This window comes from Saimiri boliviensis, chromosome 17 (assembly GCF_048565385.1).
Source record: "Saimiri boliviensis isolate mSaiBol1 chromosome 17, mSaiBol1.pri, whole genome shotgun sequence".
In the NCBI taxonomy this organism is placed as follows: Eukaryota; Metazoa; Chordata; class Mammalia; order Primates; family Cebidae; genus Saimiri; species Saimiri boliviensis.
The window spans coordinates 48603537-48624673 of NC_133465.1; the positions used below are offsets into that span (position 1 = coordinate 48603537).

The following is a 21137-nucleotide window of genomic DNA, read 5'->3' on the forward strand; positions in this document are numbered from 1 at the left end:
ACTTTTAGGCTCAAGCAACCCACCCACCTCAGCCTCCCAAAGTGCTAGGATCAGAGGTGTGAGCCATTGCACCCAGCCTTTTTTTCTTAAATGTGTCTCATCCTGTCATAGAGGCTGGAGTGCAGTGGTGCAATCATGGCTTACTACCCCCTCAACCTCCCAGGCTCAAGTAATTTTCCCACTTCATCCTCCTGAGTAGTTGGGACCACAGATGCACATCACTACCCCTGGCTCATTTTGTTTTGTTTGAATCTTCCTCTGTCACCGAGGCTGGAGTGCAGTGGCACAATCTCAGCTCACTGCAGCCTCCACCTCCTGGGTTCAAGCAGTTCTCACACCTCGGCCACCCAAATAGCTGGGATTACAGGCATGTGCTACCACACCCAACTGTTTTTTTTTCTTTTTAGTAGAGATGGGGCTTCACTATTTTGGCCAGTCTGGTCTTAATCTCCTAGCCTCAAATTACCTGCCTGCCTCAGCTTCCCAAAGTGCTGGTATTACAGGTGTGAGCCACTGTGCCCAGCTACCACACCTGGCTATTTTTATTTTTAAAAAGCTTTTTTTCACTGATAGCACTTGTTTAAAAAAATCCTTTTTTTTTTTTTTTTTTTTGAGACAGGATTTCACTGTCACCCAGGCTGGAGTGCAGTGTATGATCACAGCTCACACAGCTCGGGTGCAGTGGCATGATTGCAGCCTTGACCTCCTGGGCTCAAAAGGCCTTCCTACCTCAGACTTCTCTGTAGCTGAGACTACAGGCACACACCACCATGTCCTGATGATTTTTATACTTTTTTTTTTTGTTGAGACACGGTCTTGCTGTGTTGCCCAGTCTTGTGTTGAACTCCTGGACCCGTTATCTGCCTCTGCCTCACAAAGTGCTGGGATTACAGGCATGAGCCACCTCACACAGCCTCCAAATACTTTTTCTTTTGGAGACAGAGTCTCACTTTGTCACCCAGGCTGGAGTGCAGTGGCACCATCTTGGCTCATTCCAACTTCCACCTCCTGGGTCCAAGCAATTCTGTCTCAGCCTCCCAAGTAGCTGGGATTACAGGCGTACTCCACCATGCCTGACTGGTTTTTGTATTTTCAGTAGAGACAGTGTTTTCACCATGTTGGACAGGCTGGTCTCGAACTCCTGACCTTGTTATCTGCCCACCTCGGCCTCCCAACGTGCTGGGATTACAGGTGTGAGCCACTGTGCCTGGCCCCAAAATACTGTTCTTACTGGAAAACTAAATGCTTAATTACAGGACATAGCTTTGTTTCTTAAGTTTTGTTAGTCTAGAATTGACTTTTTTGGAACCCTGACTTAAGATTCCTTAGATGTAGTCTTATATAAAAACCAATTAGGGCAGGCACAGTGGCTCACACCTGTAATCCCAGCACTTTGGGAGGCCAAGACGGGCGGGTGAGGTCAAGAGATTCAGACTATCCTGGCTAATATGGCGAAGCCCTGTCTCTATTAAAAATACAAAAATTAGTTGGGTGTGGTGGTGCGCACCTGTAGTCTGAGCTACTCTGGAGGCTGAGGCAAAAGAATCACTTGACCCCAGGAGGTGGGGATTTCAGTGAGCCTAGATTAGGCGTCCCCAAACTACGGCCCATGGGCCACATGTGGCCCCCTGAGGCCATTTACCTGGCCCCCCCGCCGCACTTCAGGAAGGGGCACCTCTTTCATTGGTGGTCAATGAGAGGAGCACAGTATGTGGCGGCCCTCCAACGGTCTGAGGGACAGTGAACTGGCCCCCCCTGTGAAAAGTTTGGGGATGCCTGGCCTAGATCATGCCGCTGCACTCCAGCCTGACGACAGAGCGAGACTCTGTCTCATATAACAACAACAACAACAACAACAACAACAAGAAAACAGAAAAATAGTAACCCAGTTAAGGAAAATCTTTCTTTTTTTTTTTTTTTTTTTGAGACGGAGTTTCGCTCTTGTTGCCCAGGCTGGAGTGCAATGGCATGATCTCGGCTCACCGCAACCTCCGCCTCCTGGGTTCAGGCAATTCTCCTGCCTCAGCCTCCTGAGTAGCTGGGATTACAGGCACACGCCACCATGCCCAGCTAATTTTTAGTATTTTTAGTAGAGACGGGGTTTCACCATGTTGACCAGGATGGTCTCGATCTCTTGACCTCGTGATCCACCCACCTCGGCCTCCCAAAGTGCTGGGATTACAGGCTTGAGCCACCGCGCCCGGCCTGGAAAATCTTTCTTAATTTGCTATCTTATAACCTACTTTTATGGGGTTTTTTTGTGTGTGTGGAATAAAGCAACACAATGCTTTTGTGGTTTTAATAACAAAACCAAATTTATGACGGGCCTGGGTAACATATGACAAAAAAAAAATTTTTAATTAGCCAACAGGCATAGTGATTCACACCTATAATCCCAGCACTTTAAGAGACTGAGGTGGGTGGACTGCTTGAGCCCAGGAGTTCAAGACTAGCCTGGGCAACATCATAAAACCCCACCTCTACAAAAATACGAAAATTAGCCAGGTGTGGTAGTACACACCTGTAGACCCAGTTACTCAGGAAGCTGAGGTGGAAGGATAATTTAAGCTCAGGCATCCAAGACCAGTCTGGGCAACACAGTGAGACTCCTTTCTCTAAACAAAAACAAAAACCTTAGCCAGGCATAGTGGTGTGCCCCTCTAATCTCAGCTACTCAGAAAGCTGAGGTGGGAAGATTGCTTGAGCCCAAGAGACAGTTAGGCTGCAGTGAGCCATGCATTGCATTCCAATGTGGATGACAGAGCAAAATGCCATCTCAAAAACCCAAAATAAAAATAAATTTCCAGGCCTGGCACAGTGGCTCATGCCTGTAATCCTAGCACTTTGGGAGGCAAAGGTGGGTGGATCACCTGAGGTCAAGAGTTTTCAACCAGCCTGGCCAACACAGTGAAACCCCATCTCTTCTAAAAATACAAAAAATAGCCAGGCATGGTAGAAAGCACCTGTAATCCCAGCTACTTGAGAGGCTGAGGCAGGAGAATCATTTGAACAGGGGAGGTGAGGTTGCAGTGAGCCAACACTACACCATTGCACTCCATCCTGGGCAACAAGAGTGAAACTCGCATCTCAAAATAAAATAAATAAATAAATTAATTAAATTTCTAGTGAACATTCTTGGCAAATAAATAGTTAGTTGGGTGTAAATATTCTATTTGTGGCTGGGCATGGTGGCTGATGCCTGTAATCTCAGCACTTTGGGAAGCCAAGGCGGGTGGATCACCTGAGGTCAGGAGTTCAAGATCAGCCTGGCCAATATGGTGAAACCCTGTCTTAAAAACAAACAAACAAACAAACAAAAAATTCTATTTGTTGTTGGATTTAATAAGGCAAACACAAATCCTAATAATTTCTAGCATAATTTACCACACCCGGCCGGGCGCGGTGGCTCAAGCCTGTAATCCCAGCACTTTGGGAGGCCGAGGTGGGTGGATCACGAGGTCGAGAGATCGAGACCAACCTGGTCAACATGGTGAAACCCCGTCTCTACTAAAAATACAAAAAACTAGCTGGGCGTGGTGGCGCGTGCCTATAATCCCAGCTACTCAGGAGGCTGAGGCAGGAGAATTGCCTGAACCCAGGAGGCAGAGGTTGTGGTGAGCCGAGATCGCGCCATTGCACTCCAGCCTGGGTAACAAGAGCGAAACTCCGTCTCAAAAAAAAAAAAAATTTACCACACCCTTCTGTTTTGATGTCTTTGAAATTTTATCTGGGAAAGAAGAATGGCATCTTACGTTTTTGTTTCATAATGTATGCTCTTAGATGGCAATTAAACAGGGAAACCAGCTGCAGATGCAAGTCCACGAAGGGCACCATGTCATTGATGAAGCCCCAACCCCAGTTGTAGGAGCAAAACGACTAGCTGCCAGGGCAGGGAAGAAACCACTTGCATATTACTCTTCACTGGTGAGAGTCTTGGGATCGGACATGAAGACCCCAGAGGAGCCTGCAGTGCAGGTATGAAGGTTATGGCCCAGTCTATCCAATTTTTTTTTTTAATAAAGCTAAACAAGTTATTATTATCATTATACTTTAAGTTCTGGGATACATGTGCAGAATGTGCAGATTTGTTACTTACATGTGCCGTGGTGGTTTGCTGCACCTATCAACCCGTCATCTACATTAAATATTTCTCCTAATGCTATCCATCCCCTCGATCCCCACCCCCTGGCAGGCCTCAGTGTGTGATGTTCCTCTCCCTGTGTCCATATGTTCTCATTGTTCAACTCCCACTTATGAGTGACAACATACGGTGTGTGGTTTCCTGTGTTAGTTGGCTGAGAATGATGGTTTCCAGCTTCATCCATGTCCCTGCAAAGGATGTGAAGTCTTTTTTTATGGCTGCATAGTATTCCATGGGGTATATGTGCCACATTTTCTTTAGCTAGTCTATCATTGATGGGCATTTGGATTGATTCCAAGCCTTTGCTATTGTGAATAGTGCTGCAGTAAACATATGTGTGCATGTGTCTTCATAATAGAATGATTTGTAATCCTTTGAGTATAAACCCAGTAATGGCATTGCTGGCTCATATGGTATTTCTGGTTCTAGATCCTTGAGGAAGTCCTGACCATTTTTTTTTTTTTTTTTTTTTTTTTGAGACGAAGTTTTGCTCTTCTTGTTGCTCAGGCTGGAGTACAATGGCGCAACCTCCATTCACTGCAAATTCTGCCTCCTGGGTTCAAGCAATTCTCCTGCCTCAGACTCCTGAGTAGCTGGTTACAGGCATGTGCCACCATGCCTGGATAATTTTTGTATTTTTAGTAGGGATGAGTTTCTCCATGTTGATCAGGCTGATCTGGAACTACCAACCTCAAGTGATCCTCCTGCCTCGGCCTCCCAAAGTGCTGGGATTACAGGCGTGAGCCACCATGCCTGGTCTGTTTCCTGACTTTTTAATGATCACCATTCTAACTGGGGTGAGATGGTATCTTACTGTGGTTTTGATTTGCATTTCTCTAATGACCAGTGATGATGAGCTTTTTTTCATAGGTTTTTTGGCCGCATAAATGCCTTCTTTTGAAAAGTGTTCATATCTTCGCCCACTGTTTGATGGGGTTGTTTTTTTCTTGTAAATTTGTTTAAGTTTCTTGTAGATTCTGGATATTAGCCCTTTGTCAGATAGACTGCAAAATCTTTCTCCCATTCTGTAGGTTGCCTGTTCACTCTGATGATAGTTTCTTTTGGTGTACAGAAGCTCTTTAGTTTAATTAGATCCTATTTGTCAATTTTGGCTTTTGTTGCCATTGCTTTTGGTGTTTTAGTCATGAAGTCTTTGCCAGATGCCTATGTCCTGAATGGCATTGCTTAGGTTTTCTTCTAGGGTTTTTATGATTTTAGTTCTTAACATTTAAGTCTTTAATCCATCTTGAGTTAATTGTTGTGTACGGTGTGAGGAAGGGGTTGTTCCACTTTTCTGCATATGGTTAGCCAGTTTTCCCAACACCGTTTGTTAAATAGGGAATCCTTTCCCCATTGCTTGTTTCAGTCTATCCAGTTTCTAAATTTATTTCTCATTGTATTTGTTGTGAGATTTGCATGTTTATCAGAGATTTGGGAATTATTGTGTTCCTCTCTGTCTTCTGCTTTTAAAACTGGTAACAGTAGTTTACTTTTGGAGAAGGGGGAGCAGGGTGGGCTAGAGACTGTGTTTTCCTTTAGTAGACCTTCATACTGTGACTTTTTAAAAAAACTATATGTTTGGATGATTTCACAAAAGAAACCTCAAAATAATATACTCCAGGAAAAGTATTTTAAGGCCAGGTACGGTGGCTCATGCTTGTAATCCTAGCACGTTGGGAGGCTAAGGTGGGTGGATCACGAGGTCAAGAGATCGAGACCATCCTGGCCAACATGGTGAAACCCCGTCTTTACTAAATATACAAAAATTAGCTGGGTGTGGTGGCATGCACCTGTAGTACCAGCTACTTGGTAGGCTGAGGCAAGAGAATTGCCTGAACACTAGAGGCGCAGGTTGCAGTGAGATGAGATCGCACCATTGCACTCCAACCTGGTGACAGAACGAGACTCTGTCTCAAAAAAAAAAAAAGTATTTTAAATTGAAAAAGTAACCTCCAACATCTCGGCTTGTGTTTCCTCCCAGTCGTTTACACCTGCTTCATGTGACACAGACCAGCCTCAAGACAAGCCCCCAGACTGGTTCACAAGCTACCTGGAGACAGTGAGTGTTCTCTCTGGCTTGGGTTTTAACTGCAGTGTTGGGACAGGTGGAATGTGGAAGAAATAGAAAACTGAACCCAGATGGCCGCTGCGCAGCCTCTGGTACAGGTGAAGAGTGGTAGCTTATAATCTCCAAACTTACAGCAGTTCCAGTCAAGAAAGCTGTAACCTTTGCAATGAAGTGTCAGAAAAAGAGGGAGTCTAATTCTAAGCATGTAAGGGAGAGGGACAATTTTCTGCTTGAGAAGAAGTTAGAAATTTACTTATCAGAAGGATTTTTGATATATTCTTTGAACCAGTTTAGCTGTGGAAGGAATAGACCTTTTGCTATGTTTCGTGTCTGTTCAGTAGCAGTTGTTTATTAATGTTTTTGTATTACACCAGAGACAGGTTTCAGATCTATTGATACCTTCACACTTTTTTTCAGTATTGGAACTGAGTTTTTTCCCCACCTTCTGCTCTGTATTCTAGTTCAGAGAACAAGTGGTTAAAGAAACGGTTGAGAAGCTTGAACAGAAATTACATGAGAAGCTTGTCCTCCAGAACCCATCCTTGGGTTCTTGTCCTTCAGAAGTCTCAATTCCTACTTCAGAGGAAACATTGTTTTTACCAGAAAACCAGTTCAGCTGGCATATTGTTTGCAACAACTGCCAAAGAAGGATTGTTGGTGTCCGCTACCAGTGTAGGTAAGCAGTTGCTTGGGAGTAGCTAGCTAGTGATAGACCTAAAAGCATTTACCTTCCTGGCTTTCTGATTAGGTTAAGGGATATTGTTTGTACCCTATTTCTGAGCATTAGATGTCATCGCTGTAAGTTGGAAGCACAAGCTTATCTTCACCCACATGCTTTGTGGGTTGTAACCATTCAGATTGTTGAATTCAGATGTGCATTTGGATTAGCAAAGCCAGGCAAAATTCTGTTCCCCTGAACAGGCACAATTAGATCACTAAGGGTAGTTGCTCGCTTGTTCCAAATGCCTTTTTTTGTTTTTATTTGTTTGGTGACAGGGTCTCACTCAGTCACCCAGGCTGGAGTGCAGGGTGCAATCACAGTTCACTGCAGCCTCACCCTCCCAGGCTCGGACGGTCCTCCTACTTCAGCCTCCCAAGTAGCTGGGACCACAGGCATAGGCTACCATGCCTGCCTAATATTTTTTTAAATTATTTTTTTAGAGATGGGGTCTCCCTATGTTGCCCAGGCTGGTCTCAAACTCCTGGACTCAAGTGATCCTTCTCTCCAGAGCCTCCCAAAGTGCTGGGATTACAGGCATGAGCCACTGTGCCTGGCCCCATATACTTTCATATCTTACCTTCCTCCCTTAGGTTTTCCTTTAAAATGAGTATGAGTTAAGTGTTATTATCCTCATTTTATTCATGAAGAAAATTGATGCATGGCATAGTTAAATGACGTGTTCAGGTAACCAGCTAGTTGGTACTGGAGCAAATGTAGAAGTCTGGTCTTATTATATCCCTACCCCCGATAGTTCCTATTATGCCACTATGTACTGTGCCATTCCTTCCCCACAGCTTGTGCCCATCCTACAATATCTGTGAAGATTGTGAAGCAGGGCCATATGGCCATGACACTAACCACGTCCTCCTGAAGTTACGGAAACCTGTTGTGAGTTCCTCTGAACCATTCTCTCACTCAAAGTACTCTACTCCTCGTCTTCCTGCTGCTCTGGAACAAGTCAGGTAAAACCCTATACATGGAGATGCTTATTCTCTGATTAACTTCTTGGTTCTGGTGAGAAGGTGTGAATCACAAAACTACAGATAATCTCCTTAGTTCCACTCATTTTCAGTTGATGTGCAGAAATGAAGACAGTTATCCAAAGTTAATGAAATAGAAATAATAACTATAAAAAGAAATTAAGAAACTAAAGTAGGTTGGGAACAATGGCCCATAACTGTTATCTCAGCAACTTGAGGGGCGAGGGTGGGAGATTGCTTGAAGCCAAATATTTGAGACCAGCCTAGGCAATATAGCAAGATCCCACCTCTAAATAATTTTTTAAAATTAGCCAGGCATGGTGGTTCATACCTATAGTTTCAGCTACTTGGGAGGCTGAAGTGAGCAGATCACTTGAGCCTAGGAATATGAGGTGGAAGGGAGCCATAATTATACCACTTCATATCAGCCTGCATGACTGACTGAGACCCTGACTCTAAAACAATAAAAGAAACTAAAAGCTGACACTGGTGGAGATTGCAATTGGCTCCACACAGCTTCAGAATTTATTTGTGCCTTTCTTTTAAGACTTGCTTTTATTATCTCACAGGCTCCAGAAACAGGTTGATAAGAACTTTCTTAAAGCAGAAAAGCAAAGGTTGCGAGCTGAGAAGAAACAACGTAAAGCAGAGGTCAAGGAACTTAAAAAGCAGCTTAAGCTCCATAGGAAAATTCACCTATGGAATTCAATCCATGGACTCCAGAGCCCCAAGTCTCCTTTAGGCCGACCTGAAAGCTTGCTCCAGTCTAATACCCTGATGTAAGCCCAGGGCTGGGGTGGGAGCCAAAACTTTAGGCCCAGCTCTCTGAAACTGGAACTTCAGCCAACTTCTGTCTTATTCATTGGCAGCCCCGTAACACTCAAATCCTTAGAACTTCCCATTATCTGGTCTTAGTATTATTAAAGGGTGGTTTGGTAGTTATTTTTGACACTTGTTTTGTTTCCTTCTTCAGAAAGATAGAAACCACTAAAGTTCAGAATGGTGGGGTCCCTCTCTTCACTGGAGGCAATCTGGAATTGAAGCAAAAGGAACAAGTGTTTTAAAAGCCTGACTCTCGCTGGGCGTGGGGCGTGATGGCTCACACCTGTAATCCCAGTACTTTGGGAGGCCAAGATGGGTGGATCATGAGGTCAGGAGTTCAAGACCAACCTGGCCAAGATGCTGAAACCCCATCTCTACTAAAAGTACAATTAGCCAGGCTTGGTGCCTCCCACCTGTAATCACAGCTACTCAGGAATCTCTTGAACTTGGGGAATCTCTTGAACCCAGGTAATAGGGGTTGCAGTGAGCTGAGATCACACGACTGCACTCTAGCCTGGATGACAGAGCAAGACTCCGGCTCAAAAAAAAAAGCCTTACTCTCTAGGTGTGGTATTTATAGGCCCTTTTAATTATACTTGCCATGACTTTTTAAGCTCAGGAGTCGGACCTATCCTCTGTTTTGTTTTATTATTTTAAATTTGTCAGAAAATTTATTGTTTCTAATACATGATCCTGTATTAATATTAGTATTATTTTTAGGGCAAATAGGTTAGTACATTTTCAAGAGTCATAGTCAGACTCTCAAGCCAGTGTGGGATATTCAGAAGCCTTCACACCCAGTGGCAAGTGATTAAGCATCTGAATTTCTATTCAGGCTCCCTTTGCAGCCCTGTACCCCAGTTATGCCAATGCTCAGTGCAGCATTTGTAGATGAGAATTTGCCTGATGGGACCCACCTTCAGCCAGGAACCAAGTTTATCAAACACTGGAGGATGAAAAATACAGGAAATGTAAAGTGGAGTGCAGACACAAAGGTAATTTTTCCCACAAAATGTGAAGATGAAGTGATTTGAAGTGGCAGAGTGCTCAGCTGACAAGCTTCCTTTCTCTTCTTACTGTTCTTTTTAGCTCAAGTTCATGTGGGGAAACCTGACTTTGGCTTCCACAGAAAAGAAGGATGTTTTGGTTCCCTGCCTCAAGGCTGGCCATGTGGGAGTTGTATCTGTGGAGTTCATTGCCCCAGCCTTGGAGGGAACGTATACTTCCCATTGGCGTCTTTCTCACAAAGGCCAGCAATTTGGGCCTCGGGTCTGGTGCAGTATCATCGTGGATCCTTTCCCCTCCGAAGAGAGCCCTGATAGCACTGAAAAGAACATGATCAGCTCAAGCAAAGCTGATAATCTCACCTGCCAGCAAGAGGTGAGCATTGATGGGCAGGCTTTGGCTCAGTATCCCAATCATAGAAAGGAGGTGGCTAAAACTAAAACAACCTACTCGTAGCTGGTAGATCTTCTAGAAACCATGAAAGGTTAGCTTCTCCCCTCCTCCCAACACATGTCTATGCTGATATTTGGCCTCTTCTTTAGGGTGTTTTAGTGTCTTTAGGGTCTTGCTGCAGGCAGTCCCTGAATACTTTTGTACCTCTTTGTAATGCTGAATGGTCACCCTGTTGGCTGCACAAGAGAAAGAGGGGTGGCTGGCCTGGCCTGTGGAGCTGCTGAACTGATAGCTTTACTCCTTAACATCCATGTCTCCTGAAATAACCCTGTGTGTGTTCCCTAAATACTAATGAAGAATCTTGTTCTGGTTGTTACTTAGTGCACAGGTTTTTAATGCAATTTCTCTGTATTAGTGGGGCAGAGTGTTTACTGCTTAAAGTTACCCAATTTTAACTGGTTTTCACTAATACAGTTAATGTAAGTTGTCATTAGGGGAGCCTGGGTGAATGTGAATTCTCTCTGCTGTTTTTGCAACTTTTCTATCACTGTAAAATTATATCAAAAACATTTCTAAAGTTTTTTAAAATATAGAGGTACAGCAGCATTTTTATATTTGGGGGCATTGTCAGCCTGCCTCTTCAGTTTTGTTGGAGGCCTAAAATTTGTCTCAATGGTTTGTCTCTATAGCAAGCTTTTCTTCTGGCTAAAGAAGAAATACAACATGGTGAAGTGACTGAGCAGACAGAAGGGACAGCAGCCTGCATCCCACAGAAGACAAAAAATGCTGCCAGTGAGAGGGAGCTCTACATCCCATCTGTGGATCTTCTGACTGCCCAGGTGGAAGATTCAGCACTTTGAAGGGCAAGGGACAGAGGGAGAGAGCACAGGAGAGGAGAAGGTGGTAGAGTCATAGGTGGTAATGAGGAAATCAGAGATATGCCCACTTTGATCGAGTCAGATGCATTTAATGGGAAGGAGATCACCCATGGAACCGAGTTTGTAAACTAGATGTTTCCTCTTTGAATTGGGAACTCAATCCTGTACTTCCCCAAAATTCCCTTTAGTTTCCTCTTCACTTCAGCCTGATTCTCCTTCACACCTGCTGCATATTCTCTTCCCTGTCATTTGGTTATTTCAATGTCTGATTCCCGTTTAACTCTTCTTGTTTTCACTTGACTGAGGAGAAGCATGAATTTGAACAAAGTTGAATCCAAGACGATGTGGAAATGGTCTGCAGGTCCCATCTAGACATGGCTCCAGCTGCACTGCAAACAGCCTAACACTGCCTGTCTTTTTTTATAGGACCTGCTATCCTTTGAGCTGTTGGATATAAACATAGTTCAAGAGTTGGAGAGAGTGCCCCACAACACCCCTGTGGGTAAGAATGTCACTCATTTCATCTTGTTTATCTTACTGATAGGCACAAAAGTGTCTATAGCCTAGACACTGGTAGTGTTTTATTCTGAGGACATGGAAAGGATTTCTCCCACAGTAGGACAGTAAAGCAGCAATCATGGATCCGTGTTCCTTCTTTCCTGTCCTTTGTCAAAAGCAACAATATGCTAGGCACAGTGGCTCATCCCTATAATCTCAGCACTTTGGGAGGCCAAGGTGGTAGGATCGCTTGAGGCCAGGGTTTGAGACCAGCCTGGGCAACATGGTAAAACCTCCATCTCTACAAAAATTATTTTAAAAAATTAGCGGGGCATGGCCAGACACAGTGGCTCATGCCTGTAATCCCAGCACTTTGGGAGGCCAAAGTGGGCGGATCATCTGAAGTTGGGGGTTCGAGACCAGCCTGACCAACATGGAAAAACCCTGTCTCTACTAAAAATACAAAATTAGCCAGGCATGGTGGTGCATGCCTGTAATCCCAACTACTGGGGAGTCTGAGGCAGGAGAATCATTTGAACCTGGAAGGCGGAGGTTGCCGTAAGCCAGGATCGTGTCATTGCATTCCAGCCTGGGCAACAAGAGCAAACCTCCCATCTCAAAAAAAAAAAAAATTAGCCGGGCATGGTGGCCTGCTCCTGCTGTCTGAGCTACCGGGGAGATTGAAGTGGGAAGATCATTTGAGCCCAGGAGACAGAGCTTGCAGTGAGCCAAGATTGCACCGAGCCAAGATTGCACCACTGCTGTCCAGCCTAGACGATAGAGTGAAACCCCATCTCAAAAAAAAAAAAAAAAAAAAGCAATAATGCAAGTCTGTGCAAGGCTTTTCCACCATAAAGGGATCCTCTTTTTTTTCTGTATATATTTGTGTCCTTTTGTTCCTTTCTATTCATGGTTTTGTGTCTTGGCCACAGCTTTCCAGGCCAAATAACTGTCCTGCATTGATTGATCTGAGATACTTGGATACCTATTGGTCTGGGAATTTTTTTGACAGACCTCAAAGCATATCTGGGTTTATCTTAGCCCTGCAGGAGGCAAGAAGCCTATAAACTGCTACTTCTGGACACTGACTATTGATATGATGCTTTCTCTTGATTGATGGCTCTCCTGTCTTCATTCTCCAGATATGACTCCCTGCATGTCTCCTCTGCCACATGACAGTCCTTTAATTGAGAAGCCAGGCTTGGGGCAGATACAGGAAGAGAGTGAAGGGGCAGGATTTAAAGCACTTCCTGGTAAGGGATTAAATATTTGTAAAGTATTTGCATCCTCCCTTTCCATGCCATACTCTATTTTACAGCTATTCCCTACTAACCTTACCTTAGCATGTAAATGGGTTTTCTTTCTGTAGCATCTCATGTTTTGAAGTCTCCTCACCTTCACATGGTACAGATAGCAGCTATTCCTTGGTTTAGTTTTAGCATGGGTAATGACTGGTGAATGTTCCTCAGCACCTTAAACATCAAGTGCAGACAAGGTTTATGTGTCTTTCAGATTCTGTGGTGTCAGTAAAGAGGAAGGCTGAGAACATTGCTTCTGTGGAGGAAGCAGAAGAAGACCTGAGTGGGACCCAGTTTGTGTGTGAGACAGTAATCCGATCCCTTACCTTGGATGCTGCCCCAGATCACAACCCTCCTTACAGACAGAAGTCCTTGCAGAGTGAGTGTCCTTGCATTTCCCCCATCTAGCTGGTTGCCACCTGAGTTGTGACTGCCAGACTTGACTAGTTAGATGTGCTCTTCTTCACTGAGAGTGAAGGGAGAGTGATCTTTGTCAGAAATTCTGATCTTGTTTATATCTTTAGACTCTACATATGCTACCTGAGTGTTCTAATTAGAACATCAGGAGCAAAGAAGCCACCATACTCATTTCTCCATTTTCTCAGGGGCAGAATTACAGCTGGATTCCACAGTGGAACAGCAGCCAGTTGTGCTGCCTGGATTCTGCAGTAAGGAATCTTCCTGTAATTTGACAGAGCTCCTTAGCAGAGGCCCGGGTAGCTGAGTTGTCTGTTTTCTCCAAGGGCAGCAGTCGAAGAAACAGTGGGTAGAAAGAAGCAAGAGTACCAAACAAAGTTTCTCAAGGTTAAATTCTGCTGTAAATACCTTTATAACAGAAACTTCTAGATAACAGATAGATAAACCAAAGCATATATTTTAAGAAGTATCAAAAGATTCCAATGTAGTACATCAAAATAATAATGGAGAATCTCTTTATTGTAATGAAATTTGACCTATATCTTTAAATATTATTTATCTTTTGTTTAAAGTGTACATGTATATCTTTATTGTTTTTTCCACGTGTGTACAAGTACATAACAAAAAGGTCTGGAAAGACAATACCAGTATGTTCTCAGCTGTTATTCTGATAGGATTCATAGGGATTTTCCTTTTTTTTCTTTTTTTTAAGATAAGGTCTCATTCTCATGCCCAGGCTGAAGTGAAAGTGGCAAGATCACGGCTCATTTCAGCCACAACCTTCTGGGCTCAAGTGATTTCCCCCCACCTCAGTCTCCCAAGTAGCTGGGACCACAGGCACATGCCATCACACTGAGCTAACTTTTTTTTTTGTTGATAGAGATGGGATTTTGCCATGTTGCCCAAGCTGGTCCTAAACTCCTGAGCTTAAGCAGTCTGCCCGCCTTGGCCTCCCAGAGTGCTGGGATTATAGGTGTAAGGTACCACACCTGGCCTGGATAGCTTTTTTATATCCTTTTTTACCCTCTCAGCCATGATTTGCCGGTTTTCTCCCATGACTGCATCATCTTTGTAAAGAAGAGGAGGAGAATAGGAATATAATCCTACAATACTTATCTCCTAACTTTTTCTCTTTTTATAGCACTGTTAGCTTAGTATATCAGTTTTGGTTTAAACTCTACCTCAGTATATTAACCATCACATGAAAAGGAAAGGGAAGGGAAGAAGCCACCTCCTCTTAAGATTCATAGAGCTTCTTGGAAGCCTGGGTGTTTCTGCCTGCCTTCTTTCTGTGAGCTTTGATTCTAATTCATTTCACATAGCCTTCAAACTTAGGATATGGTCATGGTTCCAGCACCAGGCCTTCCCTCTAGTTCTTCCCTTTCCTCTGGCTTTCATGATTCTAGCTCATGCTCCACAGGGCTTTACGAAGTAAGGATAGTACTTAGGGCTGCTTTTAGCTTCTACCTGAAAATTGGTTGCTTTCATCCTTTAGTGAAATTTGCCTTGCCTGAAGAAGGACCACTTGGAAATGAGAGGGAGGAGATTGTCCATATCGCTGAGGAAGAAGTCGTGGTGGAGGAGGAAGAGGAGGAGGAAGAGGAGGAGGATGAGCTCAAAGATGAAGTTCAGAGTCAATCCTCTGCTTCCTCAGAGGATTACATCATCATCCTGCCTGAGTGCTTTGATACCAGCCGCCCCCTGGGGGATTCCATGTACAGCTCTGCGCTCTCACAGCCAGGCCTGGAGCGAGGTGCTGAAGGCGAGCCTGGTATTGAGGCTGGGCAGGAACCAGCTGAGGCTGGGGAGAGACTCCCTGGAGGGGAGAACCAGCCACAGGAGCACAGCATAAATGACATCCTTATGACCTCACAGACTCTGGAAACAGTGCCCCTAATCCCAGAGGTAGTGGAGCTTCCACCACCACTGCCCAGGTACCACTCACATCCCCCTCAGCTGGGGTGTTCTTCAGAGGTGAAATAAAAAGTGAGAGGAACCAACCTGATCTCAAAACCTGTTTTTTCTTCAGTATGGGAAGAGACTATTTTCCATAGTAAAGTCTGAATTTAGATGAATAAAAATCATACTTCCTAGTATTTGTGGATTCTGGATTTAAAGCAATATTTGTTTCAGTTGGCCTTAAATTATCTGAGTATAGTCTGTCTACTTACATTTTGATTACTGAGAGCAGGCTGTTTTTTTTTTTTTTTTTTGAGACAGGCTGTTACCCAGGTTGGAGTGCAGTGGCACAATCTTGGTTTACTGTAATCTCTGCCTCTGAGGCTCAAGCAATCCTCCCGCCCCAGCCTCCTGAGTAGCTGGGACTAAAGGCAGAGGCCACCACACCCAGCTAATTTTTGTATTTATCATAGAAGTGGGGTTTTGCCATATTGCCCAGGCTGGTCTTGAACTCCTGGCCTCAAGCAGTCCACCCGCCTGAGTCTATCAAAATGCTGGGATTATAGGTGTGAGCCACCATGCCTGGCTGAGAGCCAGTGGTTTTTTTTGGTTTTGTTTGTTTTTTTTGTCTCACATGGTCACCCAGGCTGGAATGCAATGACACAATCTCAGCTCACTGCAATCTCGACCTCCCGGGTTCAAGTGATTCTCCTGCCTCAGCCTCCTGACCACCACACCTGGCTAATTTTTTGTATTTTAATAGAGACGAGGTTTCACCATGTTGGCCAGGTTGGTCTCGAACTCCTGGTCTCAGTTGATCCACCCACCTCAGCCTTCCAAAGTGCTAGGATTACAGGTGTGAGCCACCACACCCAGCCCCAAGAGCCAGTTTTTAAACACAAACATCCCTGTACCTTCCCTCCTTGTTTTATTGACTCTTCAGTAAAGGCAGCAAAAACTCAACCGAGTTTTTGAGATGGATCAAAACTCCATCTCAAAAAACAGCCATAATTAGGAAGTTAAATCCATTATGGGAAAAAACACTAAAAAACCAAACAATACTCTAGTTTCTCTTCAAATTGTTTAAATCTTTTGCCTTTTACTAAAGATTTCTGTAGAGAGAAACAATTCTGAGTCTCAATCCAATTTTTTGAGGCCCTGTTTCTATGGGGCTGATTAAAAAAATTATTTTTAATTCTCTGGTGAATCTCTCTGAATCATTCTTGTCTCCTAATAGTAGGGAAAATGCTGAAGCCTTGACTGTAACATAAACTATTCTCCCCAAAAGCCAGACATTTCCATTTATTAACACCAATTGATATAGATGGAGACATGACCAGACTGAAGCCAACATTTCCAACTTGGCTGTGGCTGCATAGGAAAACAGGGTAGAATGTAGCTCTTAACAATTAGAATGTAGCTCTTAACGATGGAACTCTAAATCCAGAGATGTGATCTGGATCAGAAATATGAAGCCTCTAGAGAATTTGGCACTGCTGTGCTATGTTTACTATTTCTCCACTGTTGCCATAAGTGCCTTTTCAATTGACTTTCCATATTGTGTCTTTCTGAAAGGAGCCCTCCTTGTGTACATCATCATGGTTCCCCAGGAATGGATTTACCAGTTACCATACCAGAAGCTTCTTCAGTCCCTGATCAGATCAGAGGAGGTAATGATCAGCCTGAGCTTTTTCTTTTTCTCTGCTCCTGTCTAATGGAAACCAGGTATAAATAGGCTCTCTCTCTTGGTGACTCTTGGTGGTTTTTAGAAACTTGCCCTTCACTCCCTCCATGTTCCTCCTGCATACCTTTACTTCTATTCTCTGACTAACTATATTGTTAGACCGCTTAGAGGTAGTGGAAAGAACACAGGCTTTGGAGCCATACCAATCTAGGTTCCAGCTCCATCTCCACTTTTCCTGACTAGCAGTTCAGCAGGTTTATAAATGGCTGTGAGTCTGTTTCCTTATTACAAAATATATGAGTTTGTTAGGATTACAGAGTTAATTTTTCTGATTGAACTAACAGTCATCTTGCATTACAATTCTGGACAGTTTCTCCTTATCACTTAAGCTACCCTTAAAACTTCCCAAATACTTAAAAAAATAAAAAAGATTTCAAACACTGTGATCAGATTGCCACCTGCCTCAGTCATAGCCTTGCTGTGAGTTAGGAAACACTAGGTGCTTATGGATGCTGCATCTAACCAACAGCTCTTTTGCTTTTAGAGCCCAGAGGCTCATCAGGACTTATAAACAGCAGACAGAAGAGCTATGACCACTCAAGGTAACAACCTTGTGCAGTCTCTTTTTCAGAAGCAGGTGGATATCCTAGTATTGTTTCTGCTTAAAAGAGCCTCTCACAGCATGTACCCATCTTCAGAGAGTAGAGAAGGGGAGCCCTCATTCCTTCTTGTTCTTATTTCTTCTAAACCCTTTGAGTAACACTGAACAAAGGGCTAAAGCTGATGTTTAAGAGTGTTCTATTTGGGGCCGGGCGCGGTGGCTCAAGCCTGTAATCCCAGCACTTTGGGAGGCCGAGGTGGGTGGATCACAAGGTCAAGAGATCGAGACCATCCTGGTCAACATGGTGAAACCCCATCTCTACTAAAAATACAAAAAAATCAGCTGGGCATGGTGGTGCGTGCCTGTAATCCCAGCTACTCAGGAGGCTGAGGCAGGAGAATTGCCTGAACCCAGGAGGTGGAGGTTGTGGTGGGCCGAGATCACGCCATTGCACTCCAGCCTGGGTAACAAGAGCAAAACTCCATCTCAAAAAAAAAAAAAAAAAAAGAGTGTTCTATTTAGGAGGCTGAGGCGGGTGGATCACCTGAGGTCAGAAGTTTGAGACTAGCCTGGTCAACATAGCAAAACCCCATCTCTACTAAAAATACAAAAATTAGCTGGGCATGGTGGCAGGCGTCTGTAATCCCAGCTCCTTGGGAGGCTGAGGCAGGAGAACTGCTTGAACCCAGGAAGCGGAGGTTGCAGTGAGCCAAGATCATGCCATTGCACTCCAGCCTGGGTAACAAGAGCGAAACTCCGTCTCAAAAAAAAAAAAAAAAAAAAAAAAAAAAATTGTTCTGTGTTCCAGACAAGAAAGGAATGCCCCTAAATTTACCTCAGCCTTAGCACCAGGGGAGAAGATAGAAAGGTTACACCCAGTATACATCTAGTAATTTTTTCTTAGACATACCTGCTTCTTTGCTCCCACTCACATTAGAACAGTGTCCGGAAAAATCACATTTCCTTTGCAAGCTGTTTTCTCTGAAAGAATAATTGAGCAAACTGTGGATATCCTGGAATGCCCTTGATCACATTAATTTTCAGCTAGGAGTGAGAGCTGTCATGGTTATCAGAGTGGTATGTTTCCTACAGTGCCCATATCTTGCACCAGTAGAGCTGGGCCCTCCATCAAACCATGATCTGTAGCTATAAAAGTGATACGAAAGCAATCATGTTCTCTTTTTACATCTGATTTTTTTCTTTTGAAGAAATCTTATTTTCTTCCAAGGAATACAGCCCAGATTATCTTGTAAAAAGGTAATGATTTGTGTTTATTTGGGGGGATCATTGGTTTCTTCTACAGGCACCACCATGGGAGCAGCATTGCTGGAGGACTGGTGAAGGGGGCTTTGTCTGTTGCTGCCTCTGCATACAAGGCCCTATTTGCTGGGCCACCAGTCCCTGCACAGGTCAGTGTGTGTGTGTGTGTGTGTGTGTGTGTGTGTGTGTGTGTGTGTTTTATTTTCCTGAATCTCAACTCCAGGTCACCAGTGAAAGCGGTGGCATCTGTCTGAGTTGAAGAGTAACATGGCATTGTGGAAAGGGCATAAGCCTTAGATTTAGTCTTTAGTTAACACAACACAACTCTGCCACTTTCTAACTATACAACTCTAGCCATGTTACTTAAGGGAAGAAAAGAGAAGAGCCTATTGTTGACCATCTATTAATATTTTCTATAGAGAGAAGCTATTCCAGGTGTTGGCACTATAGCATGAATAAAACACTGGTTCTTGGCCAGGTATGGTGGTTCTCACCTGTAATCCTAGCACTTTGGGAGGCCAAGGTGGAAGGATTGCTTGAGCCCAGGAGTTTGAGACCAGTCTGGGCAACATAGTGAGACCCCTATCTCTACAAAAAAATTTAAAAATTGGGCTGGGCAGAGTGGCTCACGCCTTTACCCAGCACTTTGGGAGGCCGAGGCAGGTGGATCATGAGGTCAAGAGATGGAGACCATCCTGGCCAACTTATTGAAACCCCATCTCCACTGAAAGTACAAAAAAATTAGTTGGATGTGGTGGCGCGTGCCTGTAGTCCCAGCTACTCAGGAGGCTGAGGCAGGAAAATCGCTTGAACCTAGGGGGCAGAGGTTGCAGTGAGCAGAGATCACGCCACTTCTCCAGCTTGGCAACAGAGCAAGACTCTGTCTCAAAAAAAAAAAAAAAAAAAATTTAAATTAGGTAAGTATGATGGCATGCACCTATAGCCCCAGCTACTTGGGAAGCTAAGGTGGGAGGATCCCTTGAGCCCAGGAGATTGAGGCTGTAGTGAGTCATGATGGAGCCACTGCACTCCAGCTTGGGCGACAGAGCAAGACCCTGTCTCAAAAAACAAAAAAGACACTGAATCTTGCCCAAAAACTATGGGAAACAAGTAAGATGCACAGATACTTAAAGTACATAGTAAGAGACTATGCCAGTGCCATTAGACAGATGAGACACTTCAGCCTGGTGTGCCCAAGTAAGGCTTTCCGGTAGCTGATGCCTGAACTGAGTCCTAAAGGACAGAGTAAGTGTTCATCAGTAAAGAGGGATTAAAAAGGGCATTGTAGACAGAGTAGCCAGTAAAAAAGACTTGGAAATGTGAGCATGGAGTGTGAATCTGGTCTGAGGAGAAGAGGAAAACGAAAGATTGGCTGGGCTGGGTGGCTCACACCTGTAATCCCAGCATATTGGGAGGCCAAGGTGGGTGGATTATTTGCATCCAGGAGTTCAAGACCAGTTTTGGCAACAGGGCAAAACCCGGTCTCTACTAAAAATACACAATATTAGCTAGGTATGGTGGTGTATGCCTGTGGTCCCAGCTTCTCAGGCAGCCAAGGAGGTAGAATTGCTCTAGCCCAAGAGGCAGAGGTTGCAATGAGCAGAGATCAAACCACTGAACTCCAGTATAGGTGATGAGTGAGACCCTGTCTCAAAAAAAAAAAAAAAAAAGACCAAATATGTAGGTAGGATGTTGTGTTATGAGGTTTGGATTTTATTTTAAGGCTAACAGGAGGAGCGATGGAAAGGTTTGAAGGTAGTGATTAACATGATTAGATTGGTTCTTAGTAAGATCACTTGCTACATTGTGGAGGCTGGTAGAGGCAGTAAAGAAATCCAGCCGAGCACAGTGGCTCACGCCTGAAGGAAGTCGAGACTGGTGGATCACAAGGTCAGGAGTTCGAGACCAGTCTGGCCAATATGGTGAAACCCCATCTCTACTAAAAAATACAAAAATTAGCCTGGTGTGGTGGTGCATGCCTGTGATCCCAGCTACTCAGGAGGCTGAGGCAGAGTAGAATTGCTTGAACCCAAGAGGCAGAAGTTGCAGTGAGCTGAGATTGCCCCACTGCACTCCAACCTGGGTGACAGAGACAGAGCGAGACTCTGTCTCAAAGAAAAAAAAAAGGAAATCCATAAGAGAATCCTTGTATTAGTGGAAAGAAGGGCAGAAAAGATAATTAAGAGATGGAAATGGCATAACTTTGAGATAATTAAGTGGCTAAAAAATCAAGGATAGGCCAGGCACGGTGGCTAACCTCTGTAATTTCACCACTTTAGGAGGCCAAGGTAGGCAGATTATTGAGCTCAGGAGTTCGAGACCAGCCTGGGCAACATAGTGAAACCCTATCTCTATAAAAAATATGAAAAAATTAGCCAGACGTGGTGCACACCTGTAATCCCAGCTACTTGGGAGGCTTAGGTGGGAAAATAGCTTGTGCCCCAGAGGCAGAGGTTGCAGTGAGCTAAGATC

The 21137-nt window shown here is 44.2% G+C and overlaps 1 protein-coding gene and 1 non-coding gene across 6 annotated transcripts in view; both read left to right on the forward strand.

Annotated features, from left to right (window-relative positions):
- NBR1 (NBR1 autophagy cargo receptor) overlaps positions 1-21137 on the forward strand; it is a 38133-nt gene that overhangs the window by 11553 nt on the left and 5443 nt on the right. For 4 of the 5 annotated variants that reach the window (XM_003942724.4, XM_003942723.4, XM_010330576.3 and 1 more), the window contains exons 6-20: positions 3781-3975; positions 6123-6200; positions 6671-6885; positions 7725-7892; positions 8480-8689; positions 9568-9727; positions 9822-10112; positions 10820-10969; positions 11435-11510; positions 12649-12759; positions 13019-13183; positions 14717-15155; positions 16696-16790; positions 17349-17406; positions 18709-18814. In XM_003942724.4, coding sequence (XP_003942773.1) covers positions 3781-3975; positions 6123-6200; positions 6671-6885; positions 7725-7892; positions 8480-8689; positions 9568-9727; positions 9822-10112; positions 10820-10969; positions 11435-11510; positions 12649-12759; positions 13019-13183; positions 14717-15155; positions 16696-16790; positions 17349-17406; positions 18709-18814 — 2517 coding nt within the window. Of the gene's footprint in view, positions 1-3780; positions 3976-6122; positions 6201-6670; positions 6886-7724; positions 7893-8479; positions 8690-9567; positions 9728-9821; positions 10113-10819; positions 10970-11434; positions 11511-12648; positions 12760-13018; positions 13184-14716; positions 15156-16695; positions 16791-17348; positions 17407-18708; positions 18815-21137 lie in introns of those variants that run through there. The other variant, XM_074389111.1, reaches the window with a different exon arrangement.
- On the forward strand, positions 16179-16294 carry LOC120366949 (U5 spliceosomal RNA). The gene has a single exon (XR_005581461.1). It is a non-coding gene; the product is annotated as a U5 spliceosomal RNA (small nuclear RNA).